Source organism: Numenius arquata, chromosome 5 (assembly GCF_964106895.1).
Source record: "Numenius arquata chromosome 5, bNumArq3.hap1.1, whole genome shotgun sequence".
Classification (NCBI taxonomy): Eukaryota; Metazoa; Chordata; class Aves; order Charadriiformes; family Scolopacidae; genus Numenius; species Numenius arquata.
This window is the reverse complement of record NC_133580.1, coordinates 43,726,945-43,737,977: the sequence shown is the minus strand read 5'-3', so window position 1 is coordinate 43,737,977 and position 11,033 is coordinate 43,726,945. Positions and strand designations below refer to the sequence as shown.

At 40.8% G+C, this 11,033-nt stretch overlaps 1 protein-coding gene across 5 annotated transcripts in view; it reads left to right on the top strand.

Annotated features, from left to right (window-relative positions):
• The first annotated feature begins 5,317 nt into the window (after positions 1-5,317).
• Positions 5,318-11,033, top strand: part of SPOCK3 (SPARC (osteonectin), cwcv and kazal like domains proteoglycan 3) — a 203,171-nt gene continuing 197,455 nt past the window's right edge. For 4 of the 5 annotated variants that reach the window (XM_074147078.1, XM_074147077.1, XM_074147076.1 and 1 more), the window contains exon 1: positions 5,318-5,491. In XM_074147078.1, the coding sequence (XP_074003179.1) occupies positions 5,318-5,491 (174 nt within the window). Of the gene's footprint in view, positions 5,496-11,033 lie in introns of all 5 variants that reach the window. The other variant, XM_074147074.1, reaches the window with a different exon arrangement.

Sequence of the window (11,033 nt, the reverse complement as noted above, 5' to 3'; positions counted from 1 at the left end):
ATCTTTGTTGTTTCTGGCTTTTTGACAGTAGTGTGTCAGCAAAGATCCACAAATGATTAGCAATCTAATTGTATTCATGAAGAATGAGAACTCTGTCCACTTTGGAGCATTTACACCACAGGAAAAATATTAAGGATTAAATTGCAATAATCACAGAGGAATAGAGAAAGTCACAGAAGACTAAATATATTAAATCTTGAAGTCTGCAGTGGTCTGAAGTAGAAGATGAAAGTCAAGGAAGATTATGAGAGATGAATATTTCAAAGCAGTTCAAGACACAAGTACCAAAAGCCAAGGGGAAGCTGAGAAGCAGCTAGCAAAAGACATCAAGGTTAATAAGAAATCATTATTAACATAGTACATATTACAGTATACATAAAGAGTGTAAAAGAAAGGGAAGTGCCCTATTGTGGAGGAAGAATGTAGTAAGCAGAGAAATGGAAGAAACAATCATTTAAAACCTATGGACCAAATGTCAATGGCATATAGGTAGTTAGCTCGGCTACCACAGCAATGAAAAGAGAAAGGGCTTAGATAAGACTTTGTCTGTAACAAGTCTAACAACTCCATTTTGTAAAAAATGTGATTGTTTTAATCATCTTATTAAGTCTGTCCCTGAATATTTACAAAACTGTTTGAAAGGATTTCAGAATTGTTAGCAGTTGCTTTTAAGAAACTGTGGAGAACAAGTGAGGTACCAGATGACTGTAAAAAAGCAAATTAAAAGTGTTTTTTTTTTAAAAAGGGACCTTCAAAAGAGTGGGCTGAAAAAGGGTTAGAAAATGAAACTCATGTTGTCCTTCTCTCAATTTCTAGAAAATACAGGGACAGGTAATTCTATACATTTCTAAGTGTCTGGAAGATACCAAAAAGATGCATAGCATTCAGCCTGTATTTGACACAACAAATCATATCAAGCCAAAATAATTTCTGCTTATAAAGTAATCCTTCTGCTCTGTTCAACAGTGGGAAGGCATAAACAAGGTATTCTAGTGTTCTAGGCACTGATGATGAAAAAAGTTAGCCTGATTTGAAAGATTCAACAGGATAATAGAGAAAGTGATCAGAGGTCTCAAAACCAAGCATGGTGTAAGAATAAAAGAATAGGGTAAAAATATGGTAATAAACATATCACTGGGAGAAAATATGGAATGCAGTTACAACAGTTTACAATACAAGAGTGCTGAACAGAGGAAGATAGTAACTTGTTCTTCGTGCTTTTGGTGAATAGGATTCACCATAAGAAGTTATAAACAAATTGCAACAAGAAAAACTTGTTTCAGGCATTGGAAACCTCTTCTGAAGTTAGGCTAGTAAAAGTCACTGACATAGATTAGTGTGGAGTTTCAATCACTGACAGAGACTCCACCAACGGCGACTCTGTGGTCTAAAAATAGATTTAGATCGACATCTGCCAGGAGTGACAAGGTATATCTGGTTTTGCTTGTGGGCAATGGGATAGCTAGAAGTTCCCTTGGGATTCTCTTCAGCATAACTTCTAAAAATTACTTTAACTGGAAGGGCTGTGTTATTGTATTTGAATAAACTTAACTCCATGCTTTAGTGCCTTAAATTAACACATTCTTCATTTGCAGGAAGCAGGCAAAGCACTTTTGAGACACAGTGTTCAGGGCATAAATTTCTTTGTATTTCCTAATAACTTCTCAGCACGTCCCTTCTGTTTCATCACTAACCTATACATTCAAACTTTTCTTCCAACATATCCCTTGGTCCATCTATTATATAATTCCAACACACTTTCATGTAACATACAGATGTGTATACAAAATACATATTTAAATGTATACTCTTTCTTTTTTCATCTCTCCGTCCTTTTCCTTATGCAACATCCATATTATTTATGACAAACTTGCCACCTTATGCAGGTATATTACCAGCTACACCATCTTCTTTGCTATCTCCCTATAGGGTCCATCAGCTAGTCAGAGATAAAGCAACCTGAATAGTTACGATTTTAAAATAGTAAGCCTTAATATTTGAAAAATCTGTATTACTGAAAACTTGGAAAACATAATATTTTGAAATTGGGAAGAGAGACATTTATTTTACTAATAACAGCAATGTTTCTTAACTGGACAATGATGAAATGACCTATTAGTCAGTTTCTAAACTCTCAGTTTCAAATTATGTACCTGTTTCCATTAGTATTATTCTCTTAATACTACTGCAGTACTGGATTCCCTGTCACATCTTAAAGATCCTATTGCTAGGCACATCAGTATGTAACAATATAGATATATTTTTTGTGAGAAATGCATGTACATTTAAAATAAAGAATAATTCTCAAAATACATAAATGTAATCTTTGAAGAGCAGTGAAAAACTTCTTGGTTTTGTATCTTCAAAATGCCATTTCAATCAAGTATCATTTTTTGTGTGCTTGAATAAATGGAATTACCAACTTGTGTGAAGTCCTTGATCAGAATGAGGCTCTTAAACCAATTATGTGGAGATCAGAGTGCTTCAAATGATAAGGAATATATTTAGAATTATTAAAGGCTTTAAATAGCTTGGTTCAGGCAAAATTACATATAATTGATCATTTAGTATGTGTTGTCAGTAGAAACTGCAGTCATAGGTGTGGAAGATGACTTTTTAGAGAAAGCGCAGTGAAACTTTTGTAAAACCCAAACCATAACAGAGCTCCCTTTTCTAAGGATTTTTACTGAACGCAAATCCCAGCCACTTCTGTTCCTCTTCTCTAAGTATAGAAAGATGCACCATAAGTTAAAAGTACCGACTAACATTATCTGGATGAAAATGTGAAACATAGATGAAGCAAAACCAAAATAGATTACCTGGATTGCTAGGTAAGCGAAACCACAAATTTGGGGATTGGGATGGTTTTAAAAAAGTTTAAATAAGTGATTCTTTAAAAAAAAAAAAAATTACATCATTAACTTTATAGAGAAATTTCTTCTTTACCAAAGGGCAAAGTGATTTGTAGGAAATTAACATGAAGACTGACAAATACAAACTGGATTGTCAGAGAAGGATTGTATAAGGGACTGACTCTATAACCCGCCCTGAGAATAACAAGACTGGTTTATTGATTTTTATTTAGCCTCTGTGCAGTCCCTCTGTCCCTTTGCTTTGAATGTTATGATTCATTTATTAAGAATATAATATTGTTCTGATAGGTAGCATTTTCAGAGTCAGGCACATAAATCCTAATCTGGGAATCATCCTCTTTATCTGTCAGACTGGTGACAAGATTCTCATTGATTTTAGCAATGCAGGTTTAGGAACAAAATGGCATGTGTTACGTAGTGTAAGATGCAGGTTAGTGGATTTAATTCATACTTTACTATCTGTCTGTAGTTACAGTTTATGACCAAACTCAAAACTTGCTAAAATCAGTCACAATCTCATATTCACTTCCCTTTTTGTATGAAGTGGCATTTTTCTGCTTATCAGATCTGAGAATTTCTTGATGGACTGCGCCCTAGTTTCAAGTCTGAAAGTAACTCTCATTTTTTACCACAGAAAATACTTTCAGATGTTAGGAGTGTTGTGCTCTCTTAACAGACTTAGCAACCTTGTGGTAGGTCAGCCCTGGCCAACAGCCAAACTTCCAACCAGCTGCTCGCAGCTCGCCCCTCCCCGCCAGTAGGACAGGAGGAGAAAATAGGAAGAATAGGAATGAGAAAGTTCATGGGTTACGGTAAAAGGAGAGATACTGCTTACTAATTACTGTTGCAAACAAAACAGACTTGACTCGGAAAGGATTAATTTAATGCCAATTATAATACAATTGTAATAGTTAATTTTGGGTAGCGGGAAACAAGAAGACGCACGTTAAAACAACAGCTTTTCTCCCCGCCTTCCCAGGTCCAACTTCATTCCAGACTCCTCTTCCTGACCAGCACAGAGGGAATTGAGGGAGTGTACAGTCAGTATGTAACGGTTTCTCTTCACTACTCCTTCCTTCTCACACCTTTCCTCTGCTCTGGCATGGCTTCTCCATGGGCTGCAGCCCTTCAGGAAAATGTGCTCCGGTGAGAGCTCACCACAGTTCCTTAAGATATATCCCTTTGCTCCAGTGTGTGTCTTCCAGGGCATGCAGAGCTCACCACAGTTCCTTAAGATATATCCCTTTGCTCCAGTGTGTGTCTTCCAGGGCATGCAGTGACCTGCCACGGAGCATCCTCTCCTCCTTTTCCTCGCTCTGACCTCGGTGTTCCTTCTTGTTTCTTACTTTCTGTTCTCACCTCCTCTCGACATACAGCATTTTCCGCCCTTTCTTAGCTTATGCTTACACAGAGGCACCAAAACACGCAGCCAACACAAACCTGAAAAGAGGAGTGTTACTCAAGTCTAGGGAATAAAGCTAACATTACAAAATTAGATGAACTAGGTCAATGGGACGGCAGATGAAATTCAAAATTAAATATGGAGTCAGCTATGCTGGAAAGGTAATTGAACTATTTATGCACCTTGCTCATTTCTAAATTAAATTTAACTAACTTGGGAAAGAAACCGTTATGTCACTGGAGGCTTTGAGTTAACATACAGCTGCAGTTTAGCAGGCGAAAAGCCAGAAAGAGGGCCGAGAGTGCGTGATTCTTGCAAAAGGGAATAACGCAGGCGGCACTGCAGTGCCCGCACCTCCTCAGACCAGGATTCAGGGGCGATGTGAGCGCTCGTGTCTCTCCTTTCCCCTGAGGTACAGGAAGTTTTACCCTGGAATTACTGGGAGTTTTTAAAGATCGTATCCGCTTCAGGATTTTCGCTGATAGAACGCGGGGTACGAGGTGAGGTAGAAAAGTTCCAGCGGCCTCCACCCCCACCTGGAGGTGCCGGCGGCACAGTGCGGGGCCACGAGAGGCGCGACCAAAGCGGCCCGCCCGCTCCCGCGGCCGTTCCCGGGGGAGGCGGGAGGGCCGATCCCCGGCGCTGCCCTGCGGTGCTCACCGCGGGACCGGGGAGCTCCGCCGGCGACAACCCCGCGTCCCGCCCGCCCGAGCGCAGACCGTTACCGCCGGCGCAGCAGCGTCGCCGCCGCGGCGGCGCGCGGGGAGGGGCGGGGCGGGGCGGGGCGAGGGACGGGCGGAGCGCGCGGCGCGGGGTGGAGGGCGGCAGACGGCGGCGCGTGCGGGGAGGGAGCGGGCCGCCTATTCCGGGCCGCGGCGAGGAGCGCGGTTGCGGGGCTGGCAGCAAGGTGAGGGTCTCCCTGCCGCCTTCCGCGCCCCTTGCCCCTTTCGGGCGGTTGTCCCTGTCCCCCCGCCGGCCGTTCCCCGGCCGGGGTTGGGCTCCGGTGTGGGTAACCCCCCTCCTCGTGTCTCCTTTCGCCCAGATGCTCAAGGTAGCAGCCTTGGTGTGCCTGTGTGCGGCAGCCTGGTGCAGCCCGGCGCTGGCGGCGGCGGCCGGGAGCAGACCGGACAGCGGCAATTTTCTGGACGATAAACAATGGCTCACGACCATCTCCCAGTACGACAAGGAGGTCGGGCAGTGGAACAAATTCCGAGACGTAAGTTCTACCCTTCCACCCTGCCAGCCGTCAGCCGCACCCGGCCTGCCGCTTCCCGGCGGCTGGCGGGCTGGCCCCGTTGGCTCAGAGCATCCCTTGGGCAGCCGGGGCTGGGGCGCAGCCTCAATTTATCCCTCCTCCCCGAATTTTTTTTTTTTAATTCCCGGCGGCGCTTCGGCAGAAGGAGAGAAGTCCCGCCGGGCAGTTGCCGGTGCGCTGCCGCCGCTGAGTGGCCGGGACCACCCGGTGTACCCCGGGCTGTGCCGGGCGCCCGGGCCGCGGGAGCAGGTTCCCGCCCTGCGGGTCGCCAGCCGTTAAAGGGTGGCGGCGGTCGCTGGGGGAGTTGCGTTTGTCCTTCCTCCTCCTCCCCGTTTCCCGCCCCGCAGTGGGAGCGGGGGCTGCGGGAAGGGCTGCGGCCCTTGGGCCCCGCTTCCCGCCGAAGCGGGGGTGAGGCCGGCCCGGGATCTCCCCCGTCTGGGGCAGAGCCCCCCCGCCACCTGGCAGCGTGCGGCGGGGACTGCCCAGTCTCACCTTGCCGCTGTCAGAAGTGCCGGGAGGGCGGGCTGTGGGGGAGAAGGGGCTGCCCGCAGAGCCGGGGGACTTTGTGGGGGGTGTTGGAGCGCGGATGGTGGCAGGGAAGTCCGCTAAATAAGGCGGTAAATTGTATAAATGATGGGTCCGGAGCGCCTTGCAGGGAGTACGCGAACACCAGACCCAATCTGACCCCAATCTCATCGGTTACCAAACCTGCTACTTACTGTAAGGTGGCTCTCGTCCTCCAGGGTGCCTCTCTTTAGCGCTTGGTTCATACTCTGTTTGTTGCAAGTTAAGTAAAACCCAGTCAATTTTCAAAAGTCCCTCTCGCTGCTTTCAATGAAAAACATTTTCCTTGATATTCCACTATCTGCATTCTTTCATGTCACTTCTAAAAATCTGAATTCCAAGCATGCAAAATGATTTTCTAATGTAAGTTTCTACTGTATTGCTTACTGGATTTCTTTGGTTTGGTGTAAAGCGTTGATTTGGTTTGCAACTTCAGAGTCAACAGGTTTCTTGTGCTACAGCTTGCCGGTGACTGTGGCTTGCTATAGTGAACAGAAGTGAATGTCTCTAAGAAGTCTCTTTTATTTTTCCAAGAGCTGTAGTGTACTTGTGATGCATGCATTTTCTAGCTTTAAATATATGTTTTATGTGGGATGCAAACTTGGCTATTTATGTTAAGTAACTAGGAAAGAAGAGCTTCTGTTAGAGTTGTGGGAGAACTTGGTTCCCCAATAGTTTCTGTTAAATGGCATAATTTTAGTGTTTGAGAACACTCAAATTGGTATTCAGATGTTTTTGTTTGCGTTGAATGTCTTAACTATTGTGTTGATATGGAAAAAAATAGCTGTGCACTGTATTGTACTTTGGGACCTGTGATTTTAGGAAAAAAAAAAAAAAAAAAGCAGTGCTATATAAATGTTTGAGGATGAAAGGCTGCTGCTGGAAAACTCCAAAATAAGTACATCAGTTATGTTTTATAATTGGGCAAAGTCATTTATGTAAGGACTACCCTGCAAGGCTGAAGAAGCTAAGTGCTCTGTAATGCCTGTCTCCTGGGTGCCCACTGACATATACTGTAATATTGGATATTAGCCAGATAATTTATTCTGTGACAAGTAGGTATCCCCAAGGGTTTTAAGAGTGACTGCTTTGAGGAAATACTGCATACTGATTCTTCTGAGGCAATTTACAAATATGCTGTCTTATTTATTTTTACACTGTTTAAGTTTTATAAGGCTGATACTTCAGTGAGGAGTATGCTTTTATTTCTTGTGCAGAATGCTTATATCCTGTTGATTGGTACTTGATTTGGAATATTTATGGATCATCTTAATACTTCGGAAGTCTCCCCTTTAAAACATGAGTGGTTTTCAGTAATTCATAAGGCATAATGTAAAAAATTTTAAAAATATGAGTTAATCTACTTGCACAAGTATGCATTAAAACCATATCTTAAAATTAAGAAGCTCTGATCAACTATCATCCTTAAATATAGCATGGTGGAGAAGTTTTATTAACATCCTACAGTTTTATATAATTGGTAAAGTTACTTGTATGACTGTAACTTGTTGGTTTTGAAATTGTGATTAGCAATTTAATTAGCGATTCAAATTTTGCCTCCTGTTAAGGAGCAGCACAACTGCATTTTGAACGTATGTAGGGGTAAATGTCTTGCAGAGTTAAAATCAAAATAAAGGCCTGTGTTTGTGACTTAATTCTTTTGTCAGAGAGTAGCATATTTTTTGCTGGCTTTAAATACCCTACAGATGTAAGGGTGAGATGGAATTCTGGTGTGAAAAGAAGTATTTAAAGGCTTAACTTAAGACTTAACTGACAGGACTGATTAATGTGGAAGATAATGACCCTGACTTCTGGCTCATAGGCTCAGTTTCTTAGAGCTTTAGATCACAGGGAGAAAGAACATAGTAATTCAGAAAGGGAACCCTTTCAAAACGTAATAAACCAGGATGTGATCTTTTATCTTAAAAAAACCCCAAAACCAAGACAAAACCCCCAAACCTAGCCCTCTTAACATCCTCTAAAATGTCAGATTTGTTAGTAAAGGTTATTATTAACATGATAATATTACTAAGATCTTTTCAGTACTTTGTACAGGCAAAACAGTAACTGACTTAAATTCTCTTGAAAGATCTTGATCATTCTGACAAATCTGTTGAAAATAATGAAATAGGTCTAGGAAAGAACTGTGCCTTAGTGTAGAACAGTGGGAAGCAAGGTGTATGTTAGAGGCTATCTTCTCACATCTTTTTCTTGTGCAAAAATTGAGAATGGGCTCTTTCTTAAATAGGAGACTTTCCATCTTAAAGATGGGGGGAGTGTATTCTACATATGTCAGATATCAACTCCCTCAGCTTGTATGCGTGAATTAAACGTTTTGGGTTATATACAAAGATATTTTTACTTTTTGCCTGTAGTAGCTGGGGAGGAAGAGTTTTTAACCCAGTCTTAGTGCTGCTGCAGTCTAGTTGCTGAGTAGTTGCAGCTCTTATGTCTGTCACTAAAATAAGTCTCAGGACTGATGTGTTTATTAAGGTTTTTCAGGCTGCCTGGTTAGGCTGCTTCAGCAGCCAATGGTGTCATGGTGCTGGGATGTCCTAGCCCATGCGTACGTACATATCCTTTATTTCATGCTTGAGAACTGAGGTTCTTTAGTAGATACTAAGTTAGGGCAATCTTCTTCATTGATATTTTGTTATATTTATAGTGCTTTGTGCTAATGGTCTTGTCTATGATGGCTGCATAGACATTTGATAAAAAAGTACATATAAACCACAGTTTGTTAAAAATGAAGATTATTCCTTTTAAAAACTGCAATTTGGTAATGGCATTACATTTATACTCTTCTGCTTAGAACATCCTAAATCTTATGTATCAAACCTTCATTACTTATAATGCTATAAATCTGTGGAGAAAAGCAAAGTATAGGAATAATTCTTTATTCTCTTTATGACTTGATTCCAAACAACAGTATTGTTTTTAATCCTAGTACAAAACATAATGGCTTTGTCATTTATAATCACACTGTCTTTTCATGTGGTCTTCAGAGCCAGTTGGACAAAATTTCACACAACCGTAATTCTGTTGTATTGCTATCTGAAAGTCTTTCAGAATCTTTAATTTTTATTTCTGTAAAACATTCTTTAGAATAACTCATTTTAGTCATTCGTATTTGCAAACAGTGTCATGTCCATTTGTGTTCATTAAAAGGACTGTATAATAAATGCAATTTGTATGGTAAATTTTACTTACTGCTTAAAGACAGTTCTTTATGATCTAACTTGCTTGTTAATGATTTTTGCTTTTACTTCCCAAAGAGACCATACTTTAAGCAATTCCTATATTTTCAAATTTAAGGTGTATCAGGAACTTTGTAGTGAAAGATACTCACAGTATATAAATACAACTCAACTATGGCATAGTATTGTTATGGAATATGATCAGTTGATAAGCGTGATCGGTTGCATCGTATCACAGTGTTACTATCATCCTACCATATTCATAAAGTTATCAAAGATAAAGAAGATAGGTTTTAAGGTCTGATACTTGATTTTTGTTCTATCAGCTATGAAGGGGAAGTTTGCACTGGTAACGCTACCTTTTACTTGATCAGCTTCACTATGAAGTGTTCTCACATCGGCCATCAAATATATTTCCTTCTAAAACATTTGGCAAGTTTGGGCAGCTCACCTTGGCCTCCCAAATGAGTCTTTTGAAGATAGTTAAAGAAAATGTTTTTTCAACAATAGTGAAATCTAAACCTCTGTGTTTGGAAAAGATGTGAATTAAGTACTAGGTATCCATACCAATTCAATAATTGCCAGCATTCATTATTCTTTGTCTGTTTAGAAGTTTAAGGCTTCTCAAAAACAAGCACCCTCCCACCCCCCAAATGATCTCCCCACCTGGTGACTCTACTGTTGTGAGCAGAACATCTCTGCCCGACTGTACATCCGCACAACTGCATCTCTGTACAACTAAGAAAGCCAAAGGCTGTTTTAAAAAAGATTAATCACATTTTTTTTGCACTTTGTGTGATCACCATATAAATATTTGGAAGGTTTTCATGTTTCCAGAGTGGAGTACTGATAAGTTTATTTGAGGAGGAGGACGACTTCTGTTCAAGTTTTTTTGCATTGGGCTAGAATCCGCCTTAGTTTACGGAGGATTGTGAATGTACTTTAAAGGAAGTCAGTATTTAGGATTGGATAGTGCAGCACTCATCAGGCTTTCCTCACTAGTGTTAACTAATGAGCTGTGAAAATAGGTCCACTAGGCTTATTTGTCTTGTACTTTTTATGGTTCAGGGTAAATAAAACATACCTCTATTCTTATTAGTGGGTAGGGCAGCTCTTTTACTAAATACATAATCATAATTTTCTATCAAAACTTACGACATCAGGAAAAAATGGAGTTGCAGAACAGGAAAGATGAACTTCATTATGTTGTCCTAGGCCTAAGTTGAAACAAGAACTGGCTAGTAAGTTAAAGTTACTCTTTCAATTAGGGCATTGAATCGGTTTTCCACATGCCAATTTGTTATTTGAAACTTGTTGTTCGCTATCTTAAAGTGCTATCAGTGTTTCTCTTTTTTTTTATTATTTATTTTGTATGATCTTAGTTTTAATAATATGGCAAAGGAGGAAAAATTTTGAAACCTAGGAGATCTGACAGAAAGAATGACTATTTTGTACCTGCATCTACAGTTACTACCTTTGAAGTGAAGCTAATAATGTAAGACTTGAGCACTGTTTTTAAACTGTGAAATATAGGAAAATGATAGGAATTTGTATTAATTCTAATTAATTAAGGGAATTTAGGAAGCTAATTCTTCGGCACTTCTAAGCTGAACATGGAAAATTATAAGGGGAAGGAGTAATGGAAATCTTAAATCTTCATTTCTTTCTTGCAGAAAAAGGTTTCTGGTTGGTTTATGTTCTTTTAGTTTGTTCTCAAGTATGAATTCCTTTTTTCTTTCACC